General features: G+C 41.7%; 1 protein-coding gene across 1 annotated transcript in view; it reads right to left on the reverse strand.

Moving 5' to 3' along the window:
• Window positions 1–10,713: 10,713 nt before the first annotated feature.
• Window positions 10,714–17,937, reverse strand: part of EXT1 (exostosin glycosyltransferase 1) — a 310,066-nt gene continuing 302,842 nt past the window's right edge. The window contains exon 11 of the mRNA XM_026689602.2: window positions 10,714–11,253. Coding sequence (XP_026545387.2) covers window positions 11,068–11,253 — 186 coding nt within the window. The 3' untranslated portion in view covers window positions 10,714–11,067. The remainder of the gene's footprint in view (window positions 11,254–17,937) is intronic.

The raw sequence follows: 17,937 nt of genomic DNA on the forward strand, positions 1-17,937 counted from the left end.
AAGCAAAGCAAGGGCAGGATTGGTGCTGGAGAAGATTTGAGGGGCAGTCAGTGAAAAACCGGGAATATTTTTGTGCATCCATTATGAATACAGAATTGATGATCTATTTTGCTAATCAAGTTGCAACTTTGTTGAAGTGCTGCTTGTGTTGTCTTGCGTTAACCAAGGCTATTCAAGCTTGTAGTAATGTTCTCTTGCTTGACAATCTGCCTCTGCTGGGAATTTACAAAAATGTAAGAAAAAATCCCTGCTGGGTTCAAACAAGCCCATGGAGTCCAACATTCTGTTTTCCAGTTGATTGTTTGTGGGAAGCCACACGCACAATGGGAGTGCAGCAACTTCCACCCACTTCTGTTCCCAAACTAATAGTGTTGAAAAATTGACTGCTTTTAATTCTGGAGTATCTTTACATCCAACATAGCTAGTGGCCATTAACGGTATCCTCCATAAACATGGCTAATGCATGTATTCAGGGTCTTTTCTATTGTACTATTATATATCTTACACGGGAGAAAACCCGAATAACCAAAGATCCACATACAAATACCCGCGAGAACCTCAGAAAACATTATATATATATATATATGTATATATATATGTATATATGTATATATGTACATATGTGTATATATATATATGGATCTTTGGTTATTCGGGTTTTCTCCCGCGTAAGATTGGAAGTATCTAGGCAATGTTTCGATGAAGTCTCATTCATCATCTTCAGGCTTCTGTCTTCAGCTCTGTGCTTCTCAGAGTGATGTGAGCTTGCAAGGGATTTCGTATACTCCTTGGCTTTCTAACTTGATTTTGTCTTTAGGGTTTCTTAGGATGGTGGATATTTTTCTGTTTGTGCAGAATGCTGTTTTAATGTTGTGTTTTTGGAGGATCTTGCTGATTTTGTCTGTAGTGCCTTTTATATATGGGAGGAGGGCTTTGCCGTTCTCTTGTTCTCTGTCTTGGATTTTGGTTGGGGTTTCTTTTTGGATTAGGTGGGTAATCTTCTTTCTTTGGAATCCATTGGCTGTTAGTACGTTGGTGAGAGTGTTTAGTTCGGTTTTTAGGTGTTGTTCATCAGCTAAGCATTTTGTTCTGGAGATGAGTGTCTCAGCTACGGAATTGATCTGTGCTGGGTGGTGGTGTGAGAGTGCATGTAGATAGCGGTTTGTATGTGTTTTCTTCTGGTAGATGGTGTGTCCTAGGGAGCTATTGGGTTTTTTGTATACCAAGACATCTAGGAAGGGAAGTTGATTGTTAGCTTCTGTTTCCATGGTGAATTGTATTTTGGGGTGTAGGCTGTTGAAGTGTGTGAGGAAGTTGTTCAGTTTTTCTTTCCCGTGTGGCCAGATTATGAAGGTGTCATCTACATATCTGAGCCAGAGTTTGGGTTTGTGATCATATTTTTCTAGAGCTTGTGTTTCAAAGTGTTCCATGTAGAGGTTTGCGATGACAGGTGAGAGGGGTGATCCCATGGGTGCTCCTTCTATTTGTTTGTATTTTTGTCCGTTGTAGGTGAAGTATGTATTGGATAGACAGTGGTTGGTCAGATCTAGGATGTGCTGGGGGGGGGGGGGTTGTATTTGTTTTGGATGGCTGTCAAGGCTTCTTTTATTGGCACTTGGGTGAAGAGGGATATGACATCGAAGTTCACTAGTAGGTCGCTGGGTTGTAAGTTTTGTTTCTTTATGATCTCGATGAACTGGAATGAGTTTCTTACATGTGAGTTGATGGATTCTGCATAGGGCTGTAGTTGTTTGGTGAGAAATTTGGCTAGGTTTTGTAGAGGTGAGCCTATGGAGCTGACTATTGGTCTAAGTGGAGTTCCTTCTTTGTGTATCTTGTGTACCACGAACTCGAAGCCAAACAGCAAGATCACAGCTCACCAGCTCAAATCCCCCAGTAACTAAGACCAACCTGAGCACAACCAAGCCCCCACCTGAACAGAACACACCTCCAGCCAATCAGAACATGGCCAACCCCCCAACCAATCAGAACACAGCCAAACCCCCAACCAATGAGAACACACCCCCACCCAATCAGAACACAGCCAAGCCCCCACCCAATCAAGTCACACCCCCACTAGCAGTTAAAAGGAAGAAGCAGCTGCAAGCTCACATCACTCTGAGAAGCACAGAGCTGAAGACAGAAGCCTGAAGATGATGAATGAGACTTCATCGAAACGTTGCCTAGATACTTCCAATCTTACGCGGGAGAAAACCCGAATAACCAAAGATCCACATACAAATACCCGAGAACCTCAGAAAACAAAATATATATATATATATATATATATATATATATATATATATATATATATATATATATATATATATATATATATATAAATATAAATATAAATATAAATATAAATAATATAAATATAAATATAAATATATATGGCATTCAGCTTTGTTCGGGTATTTTCCCACGTCATTGTAGTTGTGCTTTTAAAGTTGTACAACAACTACAATGACGTGGGAAAATACTCGAACAAAGCTGAATGCCATACATGTAAATACCTGCGAAAACTTAAGAATACACACACACACACACACACACACACACACAAATGGTATTCAGCTTTGTTCAGGTATTTTCCCACGTCATTATAGTTGTGCTTTTAAAGTTGTAGCAACGTTTCGGCAGAATCTCATCTGCCATCATCAGGCTTCTGTGTTGTGTTCGTCTGTGAGTCAGACTTTTACAGCTGTTTCAGTTTTAAATTTGGGGCTAGCCTACTGCTGTGCCAGAATGGTTTTTTCTTCATCCTGATTGGTTGGGAGTCTTGGTCTGTGTTTATTGGTCTTGGAGTTTGCTGTGTTCTGCTTGATTGGTGTTTCTAATATCTTCTGTCTGTTTTGTGGCTTTTTTGTGTCTTGATTGGCTGGCAACATTGTGTTCCTTTATTGGAGGCTTTTAGTGCAGCTTGGCTCCGAGTAAATGGACGGCTAATTTGTTAGGAAGCTAGGTTTCATCTGGGTGCCTGGTTGGGGTGTGTTTGAGCTGGAGGTATCAGGGGGGATCTATTTGTGCCCAGGTGTTTGCCTGGGTTGTGGTGTGGAGATTTTTTTTGTTTGTGAGTACAGGCTTCCAAATGATTAGTGTTTTGGCCACTTGCTAGAACCAAATGCCTGGCAGACAAGAAACACTTAAAGACTGAACTATGCACCCTGACTAAAGAACTGACAGCCAACGGCTTCCACAAAAGCAAAATCACCGGCTTGATCCACAAAAACACACTGAGACATAATGGAGACCTAGAAGATGAACAGACCAATGGAACAGCTGTCCTACCCGCCTGGATGAACACAAAAATGCAGTAAAAAAGCTGGAACACACTTCCTCACTAGTCCAACACATGAAAGCCACAGGTCATAGCATCAACTTCAGTGGCACCAAAACCCTAGCCACTATAGTAAACCCCAGCCACAGAATTATCAGAGAAGCCATAGAGATTGAAAACAGACCTGAAAGCATGAATAGAAGAGATGATTCCACCAGACTGTCAATCATTTGGAAGCCTGCACTCACAAACAAAAAAATCTCCACACCACAAGCCAGGCAAACCACCTGGGCACAAACAGATCCACCCTGATACCTCCAGCTCAAACACATCCCAACCAGGCACCCAGATGAAACCTAGCTTCCTAACAAATGATAGCCGTCCATTTACTCAGAGCCAAGCTGCACTAAAAGCCTCCAATACAGGAACACAATGTTGCCAGCCAATCAAGACAAAAAAAGCCACAAAACAGACAGAAGATATTAGAAACACCAATCAAGCAGAACACAGCAAACTCCAAGACCAATAAACACAGACCAAGACTCCCAACCAATCAGGATGAAGAAAAAACCATTCTGGCACAGCAGTAGGCTAGCCCCAAATTTAAAACTGAAACAGCTGTGAAAGTCTGACTCACAGAAGAACACAATGCAGAAGCCTGATGATGGCAGATGAGATTCTGCCGAAACGTTGCTACAACTTTAAAAGCACAACTATAATGATGTGGGAAAATACCCGAACAAAGCTGAATACCATACATGTAAGTACCCGCGAAAACTTAAGAAAACACACACACACACACACACACATCATGCATCATCACAAAATCTCCAGAACCATAAAGCCTACAAACTTGACATTTGACATGTATGTTCTTCTTGGTTCCTAGGCAGTGGTGGGATTCAAATAATTTAAAAACCGGTTCTCTACCTTAATCATTTCTTCCAACAACCAGTTCACCAAACTGCTCAGAATGTTAAAAACCAGTTCTCCCAAACTGGTGTGAACTGGCTGAATTCCACCACTGCTCCTAGGTACTCACTAAGAAAGGATTCTTTGAAATGACCATCAGAGCATTAGTATTTCGTATATTATTATTAACACGCTCTGATGCTTAGGAGTTCTACTCCCCCAAGCAGAGGGGATGAGTTTCAGTTTTAGTTTCACAGCACCAAGCAGCTTTAGTACAGAACAGTTGAGCTAAGCCACGCCCAGGCTCCTTGCTGTCTCCTTGCTCACACAGCAAATACTGTTTCAGTTTCTAAACAGCCCTCAACTCTCTCACACACTGACAGGACACTAGCCAGATGAATACTGATGGATTCTGGTAGGCAGAGGCAGAATTCCCCCCACCCCACCATTTTCCTCCTCAAAAACTAAGCCCGACCACATAGTTTTGTAGCGAAGCGTGGGTATCGAGCTAGTTCTTCATAACATCCAAGTGTGGCTACCCTGGATTTGCCGTCAGTATGAATATAATCTCAAGATTCCTTGTTAAAGTATCCCTGATTTTTTTTTAAAAAAAACCCCACTTTCTTGATTAATATGGTAGAGAACATTCAGTCTTGACAGCTTCATGTTAGCACATCAGATACATCAAGAACACGAAATCTTTACACAAACTTAAAAATATTCACTTTGAAGTGGAGGGATTTATGATAATGTTTAAACTCAAATCACCATATGAACACCATCAATAACTTTTAGGTAAGCCAGTTGTTTCCTGCTCTGGAACATTTGCAATTATGTTTTGCAAATGCTCCAGAGTATTTTAGTATGTTTTCGTTAACTTATCAGTTTGATTTGCCCTTAGTGTGGAATTCTGCCTCAGAATGAAACCACATTCTGACAATTTCTTTAGAGATGGGAAACTTTTTGCCTTCTAGCTAAAACAGCTCAATAGGAATGAGTGTGGTTGGTGATCATAGAAGATTTGGAAGTGAAGACATAATAGTGGGACCTTTAGCTGTTTGAGTATGGTAGCAGTAACAGTATAATTTCTCAGTGAATTCAGTCCAAGGATAATATTCCATTCCTATTTTATAAGTGAACTAGCTTGATACCCGTGCTTCGCTACAAAATTATGTGGTCGCTTTTATATATATTGATATATAAGGTCCTGGAGAAAAATAATTGTGCTTAGAAACACTACTACCATATCGACTATGCAAAGAGTAAAACAGTCCATCCATGGCAGTCAAAAAGAGAACCACATGCATTTTTAAAAATGTCTAATTTTTACATTTATTTATAGAACAATCATAAAATCCAGAGGGTTCACTTGGGTTTCCTGCATCTATAGAGGATTTTTCATTATCAGAAACAATTGATAAATATATCCAGAAAAATTCAAGCCGGTTATCTCAATGGCTGTTGTGTGGTTATATGGTGGTAAACACACACCGTTATAAATATAATAACGTAGAACAGAAGTATATTGCCTGAGGCCAAGGGCCATACAGTAAGTAGTTCCATGCAAGCCTTGGGCTCAAGCTCCAAAACTTGTAAAATTCTAAAAAAAAGTTCTAAAATTTGCTGCAATTTTTATTATTGTGATTGGAAGGTTTATATTAAATATTGCGATAAATATTATGATAATGAAATCATAGGAGCTGCATTTAAACTGATGTAACTTTACTTGCATTAAAATTAAATTATGTTTTGTGGCAGACTGTTTCAGGTTCTGGCAGATGTTGCAAAAGACAAGCATAAAAGAACTGATCAGTATTTTGATGGGACCCAGATAAGAAGAATCCAGGGGTGTCAAACTCAAGGTCCAAGGACCGGATCCTGCTTGTGGGATACTTACATCCGGCCCATGGGGCCACCTTGGAAACAGCGAAGACCGGCCCATGTTGCCACTGCCATTGAAAATGGAGCTCGGGAGGGCCACAGGCAGCCCTCCCGACCTCCGTTTCCATTGGCAGAGGTTGCAGGAGACCGGCGCAGCCGAAAACGGAGCTTGGGAGCATTCGGGCCACCACAGGCACCCCCGACACGAATGACATTGAGCTTGCTATGCCCATCCTGGCCTCCCAAGGTCAAACACAACTCTGATGTGGCCCTCAATGAAATCGAGTTTGACACCTCTGATCTAGACCGTAGTTTATATTGGGATTTAAAAAAAAATCATAGAAAAAGGTAATGGAAAGCCATTTTGAATTGATGCCAAGTAACCCATATGGATGCGCCCATTCTGTCATCAGAAATTCTGCTTGAGCAGAAAAAGACATTATTATCTGACCTCTCATACTTGCATCACCCTCTTCTTTGTTCTGAAACTATCCCTCAGCCTGTCCCTCAGATTTTTGCTTGGCTTTGGGCCAATCACCAGGGAAAATGACAGTTCTAGTCCCACCTTAGGCATGAAAAACCAACTGGTTGACTTTGGGCCAGTCACACTCTCTCAGCCCAACCCACCACGGAGGGTTGTTGTTGTGAGGAAAATAGAAGGAAGGACTATTATGCATATTCACCACTTTACTTACTTAAAAAGTAATAAAAGTGGGATTTTAAAAAAAAAGTCTAATCGAAATATACAAACGTCCTACTGATGTCCTGCTGAAAGAACCAACATCATTCCTACATAGTTAAGTCTTGTCTTTCTAAATTCTTATAATTATTTGACATAATTATTAGGCCTAGGGGAGGTGGAATTACAGTTACAATGGTGGGAACAATTTTTTTGGAATCTTTGAGCCAATTCAAATAATGATAATAAGAGCAATGATACATTTTAAAAAACCATTTTTTTTTTAGCTATTACAGAATTTGGACAAATTGATTATTTAGTGTGACTGACAACAACAGCAACACAAATAGCAAGGAAGGATGTACTACTTTTCTTTGAATGTTATTGAACCAGCCACGGAGAATAAGCAGTGAGTAACAGACAGAGTAATGCAGACAAGGAGAAAGAACTGGCTGAGTGGAAGAAGGGGTACCTTTGTCGCTAAGCTCTTTGCTAGCTTTCTAAATATAATTTGCTCCAAAACCGTTCATGGAAATAGCTTTGTCCCTCAAATGTCTCATGGCTGTGAAATCTTCTAGTTCAATAGGGACAATGCTGACTGGAGCCCTAAGGAGGAGGAAAGCTCTGCTTGAAATTGAATGCCATATAAGGAACAAACATTTCCAAAGTTGTCTACGAGACACATAGTTCCCTAACTGGTGGGATGTATCTTGGAAACACATTACAAAAGAGAAAATGCCCCATATGTCTCTGAAATTATCTTGAAATAAATCTGTTTCCTTGTTCCTTGCTTAATTGCTATAGCTATTTGTAAAGAGCAAGAACTGTGAAGGGTATTCAGAGTTAAAAAGCCAGAGTAATTATCTTAGCTACACACAAGAGGAAGATGACCAAAATGCTTTTTTAGATATGAGTAAGTCTTGGATTCAATCTATTCACACACTTTATAGCCTGACCTGGACAGTGGTAAGCTATGCTTTGCCATCCTACGTATATCTTTTGGGCTATTGTATTTTTCTCTTCCTTCTTCTCCTTACGAACGGATGTAAGGTTGAAACCTCAAAAGCAAGTTATCTTTACTACAGATTACCAAAATAGATTAACGGGATAAATCAAGCTCTGATGTAATGATAGTTTGCTAGGGTTTGGACATAATAAATAGATGGTGCACAAGATTTTTTTTTTAAGAAAGTTACATATTTATCTAATCTCATTTTCCATATCTGATGTTCTCCAGATCTGTTGAGATGGCAGATTTCAAGGACATAGGACCAGGGGTAGGCTGCTACTGGTTTGCACCAGCTTGGGTGAACCGATTTTTAATTTTATGGCCAGTTCAGCAAACTGGCAAATCCCACCCCTGGCTGGCCACATCCACCCCACCTTGCACCCTACCAGGAGTCCCCACACAGCCCATTTTGGATTGCAGGTAAGTGCAGGGCCCGTGTAGAGGCTCAGGGAAGGCAAAAAATGGGCCTCCTGGAAGTTCCTGAAGGTCAGAAACGGATTCAGGGCAGGATGAAAACGCCCCCCGCCCCCATGGCCATTTTCACAACCAGGGTGGTGCAGGAGGCTGACTAGGCCAGGCTCACCATGGTCACGCCCACCCAGCAACTGGGCAGAGAACCAGTTGTTAAACTACTTGAAGCCCAGCCCTTCATAGGACCCATAGAGATTCCAGAGCTCTGTCATTGCCCTACTGTTGTTGTTTTAAAGCTCTTCCAGCAGAATTCAAGTGTTTCAATTTTATGTATTTGAGAGGCTGATCTGGAATTTTCTTTTACTTGAGTGGTTAACCAAGTGACATCCAAAATTCAAGATGGTGCTGATACAGCTGTTCCAAATCCTGATTTTTGTTAAAGAAAAAATCTAGATCATTTATCTTTAGTATGTGAAATTAGGCCAGCAGCATATAGCTTCGAGGGCTATAATCATGCCAAATTTCAGCATTTTTGTTGAGAAGCCAAGGCAGATCATATTAATATTTATTGCCTTTTTCTTTTTATAATTCCCCCTACCCCTTTAAAATACAACTGGAATTTAATTAATAAGAATATCCCGATAATTTACTCCTTCTTAGGGATATGCCCCATGCATTAAGGAAGATTTTACAAGCATAGTTCTGTGCTTTTTTTCCAGAAGAAAATGATGAGTGCAATTGATTATTATCATCATCCTGGATGCATGGCTCTTCTGGAGAAGACCTAAATAGCTCCCATTAGACCCTGGGGGAAACTTTGCAACTGAAAATGTTAAAAGCTGAAGTGTTTTCAATGCAAAAATCAGGGTTAAGAAGCTAACAGGGTTTGTGTAATTTTGAAAATATGTGATGTCTCTTCTCAATTCTACTTACACCTTCTTAATTCCTTCAGGGCAGTTTTGAGTAAACACTTCAAAGCTTGGAGAGGGGGAACATTGACGGTAGATTGTTTTTATGCCAGAAATTGAGGAAAATTCTACTTTCATTTATCTGCAGTTTCTCTTTGATGGATTCACACATCATAACCTGTCCACTCAGAACAGTGGTGGGATTCAAATTGGTTTACCACTGGTTTGGTGGGCGTGGCTTGGTGGGCGTGCAGGAGAGTTGGTGGGCGTAGCTTGGTGGGCGTGCAGGAGGGTTGGTGGGCGTGGCTTGGTGGGCGTGCAGGAGGGTTGGTGGGCGTAGCTTGGTGGGAGTGCAGATCAGTAGGAAAGCCTATGCACGTACACAAAGTGCACACAAAATGCACACAAAATGCACACAAAATGCACACAGTGCGCATGCACATGGAAAACACGCCCAATCTGCACCCACTTTGTATGTGCGCATAGGCTTTCCTACTGACTTTCTCCTGCACTCTCCCGTTCTCTTCAACAGCTGATGCACAGCAACCCACTGTGCCGTGTGATGCAACTGAGTGTCAAAAGCAGAAATAAAGGTCATTATGGATCCAGGGCAGGAGGGTGGGTCCAGCAGCTGCTTATCGGAGCAAACGGTTCGCTCCCAGGTGATCTTCGAAACTAACGGTTCTCCTGAACCGGGCCGAACTGGTAGAATCCCGCCCCTGACTGAGAACAGCTGCAGGTAGGCAGAACATGCTCTTCAGATAGATGGCAGCACCTAGCTGATCTTGGCTGATCCTCAAAAGTTGGAAAGGCCAAACTTGATCAGTATTTGGTCCAGAGACATCCAGTAAATTTTAGGGATTAAAATTACAATGGAAATCAGAACTATTCATGAAAGGATAGGCAAGTCACATTCATGTTATTGCTAGAAAAATGTCCCAGGTACTTTCATGAAGCCATCAAGAAAAGATATTGACTTGAGGGAGGCTTCATTGTTTAAATCAATATCAAAACACATAGTGCAGGAGCCCACAGGTTATTGGTACCCATGGCTCCAATGGGACATTTCATTTCTTCATGGCACTATCTCAAAATAAGGAAAATTAAACAGGAGGGAAATTTCTCGAACTCAAGAGAAACTATCAAGCCTTCAGCTGTTGTTCAGTGAGGCACTGGGGAATAATAGCCAGAAGGAACCAGGGGAATTCTAGCAATCACCACTTTTCCAAGCCCTTTCCAAACTTTTTATTCTAAATTTTAAAGAAAAGAGATCCCAATCCTTGTACTGGAGTAGTAGTGACTTCTTCTTTGGGCTCTTCCTTGGCAGGTAATGGGGAAATTGTGTGGAAGATGGAAAAAGATCAAGGAAATGTGACTTGAGGTGGACTGGAACATATTTCTATCTTGGGGTCTTTGGAGCAAACTTCAAGTGCTGGTGTTTTCCCCTCATGTTTTGCATTTTTGAATGTGCTTTGCATGTCTTTTATGTTGGTCCCATTTTCAATAAAAGGACACAACTACCTTCTCTTAAAAGAACAACATATTGCCTCCAAGGCTGCCTCAGATCACATTTTTATGGGAATATGATTTAGAAAACGTAGCTTCTTTGAAAGAGTCACAACAACCAACACAATTTTGATTAAAGAAAGAACTCTGTTTTAATAGGGATTTTTTTTTATCATTAAAAAAGTTTAAACCTGCATAGCAATCATTTCAAAAAATAATTATTTAATGTTCCATAATGAAACTGTACACAACCTAGTCTTGAGGGACCTTGCAGCCTGTTGAGGGGTGTTTCAAAGCAGTCCAGCGCAATCCCAACTTCCCTTTGGGTCCAGAGCTACTTGGCTACTACATTGGCATGTCGCAATTTTTTTTGGGTTGAGTTGCTCTTGGCGCGGTCTGACTTGAGGATGTGTGTGTGGCTCTGCGCTGGGCTCGGGGAACTATTCAGTTCTCACTCCCACCCACCCCTCAGCTGGGCTCCTCAAAGTCGTTCAATGTCGCGATATTTCTTCCTCAGGATGGAGACCTGATCTTTAAAGAGCACGGGATCGAGCCTCATCTGAGAATGGATCAGCGGCATATAGCCAAACCAGCTGGCAAAAGTGTTCATGCAGCTTTGCCTCTGAGCAAAATGATCTGGATCAGCCCACCGAGAAGCTCTGGAAGTCTGTAACAAAACACAAACAAGCCAGTTCATTCTTCAAAAGTTTTTATAGTCCATTTTTTCACCTGGAAAATTTTTTAGAACTATGAAGAACCAGACTGTCCCTACCTCAGTTTTATAATCTTCCCTGCCCCCAAAACACACACAAGAGAGAAGCAGAATGAGGGAGAGGTCCAAGGAAATTATGTTTTAGAATAGCACTGAACTGCTGGACTGATTAAATAATTTGTGTCAACCCTGAAGCAAACCTGACTGAGGCCATTTTGAGGCTTCAGGGTTGCCACAAGGAAGAAGGGGGGACAGGGAGGGGGGGGAGATAGATAGCTGGGGGCTTGTAATCAAAACTGAAAGTTTTCCTGTGGGAACTAAGGACATTCCAATAGGTGCCTGGGGAGAGGAGGAGCGGAGTAACCAAGCAACCAGCCAGCACCTCTTTTGGACAATGTGACTAATGACTTGGGGAAAAGGAGGAACGTTTACTTTTTAATCTTGTGAAAACTGCAACTGCCAAAAGTTGCCAAGCATCCAAATTTTGATCATGTGACCATGGGGATGCTTCAATGGTTGCTAAGAGTGAAAAATAATAGTAAGTCACATTTTCAGTGCTGGTGTAACTTTGACTATCTGTATTCTACTTTAAAATCTCAAACAGAGGAAATGCTTCTTGTAAGAAAACACCTATTTAGGGCTACCAGTCTGTAGAGTTACTGGTCAAGTATGATAGCTGGGAATGGAGGATGAATAACAGGCAGAAATTAATCATTATAGTCTTGTCTCTGTGCCTTTCTCATCTAAGCAGGTGAAAAATGTTAAGAGCCCAGACTAAATATAAACCCAGAACCGTGTCTTTGAAGTTTATCCAATCACCATTGTTACTAGAACAATTGTTTGCCTTTTGAGGGCAGGAAACAAAAAATGTGAGTTCTAAATAGCAATAGCACTTAGATTTATATGCCGCTTCATAGTGCTTTGCAGCCCTCCCTAAGAGATTTAGAGTCAGCATATTGACCCCAACAATCTGAGTCCTCATTTTACCGACCTGGGAAGGATGGAAGGCTGAGTCAACCTTGAGCTGGTAAGGATCGAACTGCTGGCAGTTGGCAGAATTAGCCTGCAATGCTGCATTCTAACCACTGTGCCACTACAGCTCTCTAAAATCTCTCTGAATGAAGATCATTAACAAAATAATATCCTAAGAAATCTTGGTCCTTCTAAGAAACACAAAATGTCTTCCTTCCTCATTTGTGTGAGGCAGAGCCCTCTCCACCAAGGCTTTTGTCCTCCTAAAAATGCAAAAACTTCTATCATCCAAAGAGATTCCAGATTGTATCCATTTTACCATTTTACCATAGCATTGAATCTGCATTTAATATTAGTTTGCAGCATTACATTGGCAGTAATAAAACTGATCCTGTTTTGCTGACATGCACATTGTCTGTGCTTAGCTTCAGGACAGTGAAAAATTGCTTGATTTGAATCTTTGGAATCAATGGCTCAGTGGGAAATTGTTGCTTGCTTGCCTTGGGTGAGCAGAAAGCTTCTGAAATTAGAAGTTATAAATCCTCATTTCTGAGGGATTAGATACCTGGAACACAAACCAAACAATGCGGTTCTCTTGCTAGCTTGAACTCTGTTTTAGGAGCATAAAATGTTAGAAAGGTAACTGTGAAATTCAGGGATTGGAGAACAAGCCAAATCCTATTGAATTCTGGATAATGGATGATCCTTCTGTTATTGTTTCCCTCACAGGCTGGGTTAACATCATGATAAACCACAGTTTTCTTTAACCATGCCAGAAGCCAGAATAGACTAAAACAGAGAGTGAAACAGCTCATCAACCCACAGTGGTTGTATTCACAAATCACACTTAAGCTAAATCAAGTCAGTGTGTGTTAGATCAGGGGTCGCCAACCTTTTGGACTTCAGGGACCACCAAACTCATAATTTTAAATCCTGGGGACCACTAATATGAATCTTGACTGTTGGTGGCTTGCTGACGTTGGTGGGAGTCTCTCTCTCTCTCTTAAACACACACACACAGAGGCAGGAGTGAGATTCAAATTTCTTAACCACCAGTTCTTGGGCGGGGCCTAGTTTGTGGATGTGGTTTGGTGGTCATGTGACTGGCTGGGCATGGCTTGTATGTAAATATTATAAATATTTATGTAAATATTGATTTCTTTTTATAAAAAGAGAGAGCAACTTTTACCTAAAATCAGGCAAAGCAGGCAGGCAGATCGAGTTGCTCACAGAATCACAGATTCACTTAGAGATCAATGATTCTGCCATCGGCTACCTGCATTTAATAATAGAAGCTTCAGTCTTAAGGAAGGTTTGGCTCTGCTTAAAAGCAGAGCCGAAGATCTAAAGATTAGTTAGAAAGCAAGAAATCCAATTTCCTGCTTTCTAGCTAATCTAAATCTCCCGGCACGGCAGAACAGCTGATGGTCAGAAAAAGGAAAAATAGCAACTTAACAGGCAAGTTTGTCAGGTAAGGAGTGAGTGTGTGGGGAGGGTTCCCATGGGCCATGTGGGTGGTGCAGCCTTGTGTTCCCGCGCGGCTTGGATTAATTGCTCTGCGGGTGACATTTCTCTGTGGACCACCAAAATTTTCTCGCGGACCACCAGTGGGCTGCGGTCCACTGGTTGGTGACCACTGTATTAGATGACACCAGTCCCAGGGTTAGAGCTTTAATGAAGCTATAGCTAATCTTCACGTATGAAGGGTTAGAGCAGGGGTATTAAACTCAATTTCATGGAGGGCCGCATCAGGGTTGTGTTTGACCTCGGGGGGCTGGGGTGGGCGTGGTCAGGTCAACAGCACTCATGTTGGGGGCACTTGTGATGGCCCAAGTGCTCTGCCAGTGGAAATGGGCTCCCGAGCTCCATTTTCGGCTGTGACGGTCTCCTGCAACCCTCTGCCAGCGAAAACGGAGCTCCGTTTTTGCTGGCAGAGGCACTGTGGGACAGTTCTTTGCTGTTTCCAGGGCAGTCCCGCGGGCCAGATCTAAGCAACCCGTGGGCTGGATCCGGCCTCTGGGCCTTCAATTTGATACCCCTGGGTTAGAGGGAAAAAAAGGAAAAACAATCACAGGAAAAAACTTTTTTTAAAAATTCACTCTTCCAATTACAGATAGTTGATTTACAATAGTTCATTTAGTGGCTGTTTGAACTTACAACGGCACTGAAAAAAGTGACTTATGGCCATTCATGAGCCTCTGTGGCACAGTGGTTAGAGTGCAGTATTGAAGGCTACTTCTGCAGCCAGCTGCCCTACAATTTGGCAATTCAAATCCCACCAGGCTCCAGGTTGACTCAGCCTTCCATCCTTCTGAGGTGGGTAAAATGAGGACCCAAGTTATTGTGGGCAATATGCTGACTCTGTAAACCGGTTAGAGACAGATGTAAAGCACTATAAAGCGGTATATAAGTCTAAGTGCTATTGCTATTATGACCGTTGTAGCAACCCCATGGTCACATGATCAACATTTGGTTGCTTGGCAACTGACTCATATTTATGATCGTTGAAAGTCCCAGGGTCATGTGAGATCACCTTTTGCAACTTTCTGATAAGCGAAGACAATGGGGAAATCAGATTTATCGAACAACCAATTAATTTAACTAATTACATTAATGTTAATTAATTTAACAATTGCAATGATTTACTTAACAAACGTGGCAAGAAAAGTCATACAATAGGGCAAAGCTCCCTTAACAAATTTCTCATTTAGCGACATAAATTTTGGGCTCAAATGTGGTCATAATTTGAGGACTGGCTGTATTCTGGATCTTTCCCCCAGATGTCTCACAACTCTAGACAGTGGGATTGTTGAATTCTGAAATCCTTCCATTTCTCCATGTTTGAAAACATAAACCAGGAAATACACAGAGATCTTTTATATGTGGACTGTCAATAATTACATCATCTGAGTCAGTGGGGTTAGGGAGAAGGAGAACGTAAAGATGATTTAGCATCTTCATTCCGTTTTCCTCAACTTCAGCAACTGGGGAATTCTGGGAATTGAAGTCACACATCTTGAAGTTGCTGAGGTTGAGAAATGCTGCATGAATTTATTAGTGCTCTGTTAGATAGAAGAAGTAGAATGAGATGCTGAGATGAGTTTTTTTGGGGTTCCCCAATAACACACAGAACAAATGACAAATGGCCGCTTGTTTAGAAGATGATCAGATTAACTGGTATGCTTCCTGTACCAGCAACATGGGTGGTTACTTCATTTGAGCCTTCTTCCATTAATAGTTTTATTTCCTTTTCACTCTCAGAACAACATATGTGCTTTCCATTTATATCTAAAGTGTGGAATTAGTAAGAGCATTTGCATATGATTCTGTAATATCTGTCGGGCTGGTTTCATCTAGTAGGGTTGGTACACTACGGATTCCTTTAATTAAACAATGCCAACCATTGTGATCTCCGCTGGCCTTCTCTATAGCAATGCCTGCCCCAGAGGTGGCATTCAGCAGGTTCTGAGCAGTTCTGGAGAACCGGTAGCGGAAATTTTGAGTAGTTCAGAGCACTGGCAAATACCAGCTCTGACTGGCCCCGCCCCCATCTATTCTCTGCCTCCCGAGTCCCAGCTGATTGGCTGGGTCTTCTTTGGTTGCCCTGCACAGGAGAACAGAGCTGGAAAGCAGGTTAGTGGGGTGGGGAGGGAACGGGGATTTTGCAGTAACCTTCCCCTGCCATGTCCACAAAGCCACGCCCACAGAACCAGTAGTAAAAATTTTGAATCCCACCACTGGCCTGCCCTCTGAAAAGAGGTCTTCCCCCTTCCCCAGATCCAGATGCCTCCCCCCGTCCTCCTTATGTTTTGAAGTTCTTCATCCAGGATTTTCGCAAATGATTGCATGGGTTTTTCCTTTTTCATTCCTGTCAGGTAGTCCTTAACTTACAACCATTCGTTTAGTAACCATTTGAAGTTACAATGGCACTGAAAACAGTGACTTATGACCATTCTTACAACCTTTGCAGCAGTGGTGGTATTAAATTTTTTTTTACTACCGGTTCTGTATGCGTGACTTGGTGGGTGTGGTAGGGGAAAGATACTGTAAAAACCCCATTTCTTCCCCACCCCACTAACCTGCTTTCCAGGTCCGTTTTCCTGTGCAGGGTAACAAAAGAAGACCCAGCCAATCAGCTGGGACTCGGGAGGCAACGAATAGATGGAGGGGTGCCAGCCAGATGTGGTATTCGAACTACTCAAAATTTCCACTACTGGTTCTCCAGAACTGGTCAGTACCTGCTGAATACCACCTCTGCTTTGTAGCTTCCCCATGGTCACCATCAAAATTATGGCATGTATTTATGACGGTTGAAGTGTCCCGGGGTTGCCTGTTCACCTTTCGTGATGTTCCGTCAAGCAAAGTCAATGGGGAAGCCAGATTCACTTAATAACCTAACTTAATAACTGGAACAGTTTACTCAACAACGGTGGCAGGAAAGGTGATAAATGAGGCAAAACTAATTTAATATTTAGTAACAGCAATAGCATTTAGACTTATATACTGCTTTACAATGCTTTTACAGCCCTCTCTAAGCTGTTTACAGAGTCAGCCTATTGACCCCAACCATCTGGGTCCTCATTTTACCGACCTCAGAAGGATGGAAGGCTGAGTCAACCTGGAGCCGGTGAGATTTGAACTGCCAAACTGCAGACAGTCAGCAGAAGTAGCCTGCAGTACTACACTCTAACCACTGCGCCACCGCGGCTCATAACGGAAATTTTGGGCTCAATTGTAGTCGTAACACGAGAAGTACCTGTACTCTTTTATTTTTGTTTTTCCTAGTCTTTAATGTTTTTACTTGGGAGTCACCCAAGTAGCATACATGTTTAATAAATAATTCTAAATCACAATGCAGCATGATCAGGATGAATTACAGGCAGTCCTCACTTAACAACTGGTTATTGAATGACCTTTCCAAATTATGACCTGTCCTTGAAGTTGTAAACCCCACCATGGTCATGCGATTGTGTTTTAGGTATTTGGCAGTCAACTTGCATTTACAACCAGTTGCAGTGTCCCAGCGTTGTGCGATTGTGATTTTGTTAAAAAATTTTGCTGATTTTTGGGAGAATGTTTTTGCTTAATAACCATGTGATTTGCTTAATGGCCACAGTGACATGCTTTGCAGCCAATGTGAAAACAAACATTGAGTACAGTCACTTTGAATGATTTACAGTGCAAATCTGGGCTCCATTCTGTTTGCTAAGCGAGATCTGTCTAGTCAATTTGGGTTAAACACAGACAATAATGGTTACCGGATGTTTCTGAACTACAACTTCCTGCTCCGTCTTGCCTTATTTCCTAGGAATTCTTGGAGATCTGGATTAGCAACATCTGAATTGACTACTTGTGGCTTGTGAACTACGGTTTTGTCCTCCCCTGTGACAGCAAGGAGACCTCATCATTCTACTTACCAGGGTTAGTAGTAACAAACTGACTTCAAACTGCAACTCTGAATTATTTTCATGTCTCAGATTAATTACAATTTAAATTTTAAAAAGAGGCCTCAGTTTGCCTGCTTGAGACTGGACTATATGAATGATCAAGAGTGAAACCTACAAGGCCTCATCTTTAGTATAATTCCAACGGTGGCTTGAAGTTATAGAGTAAGACAACTAAGAATTAGACTTGATATACTTTTACAGAAATGGCCGTTAAAGAGCA

The sequence above is a fragment of the Notechis scutatus genome, chromosome 3 (genome assembly GCF_049901735.1).
Source record: "Notechis scutatus isolate UNSWTSFEM ecotype Mainland chromosome 3, rNotScu1.2, whole genome shotgun sequence".
NCBI lineage: Eukaryota > Metazoa > Chordata > Lepidosauria > Squamata > Elapidae > Notechis > Notechis scutatus.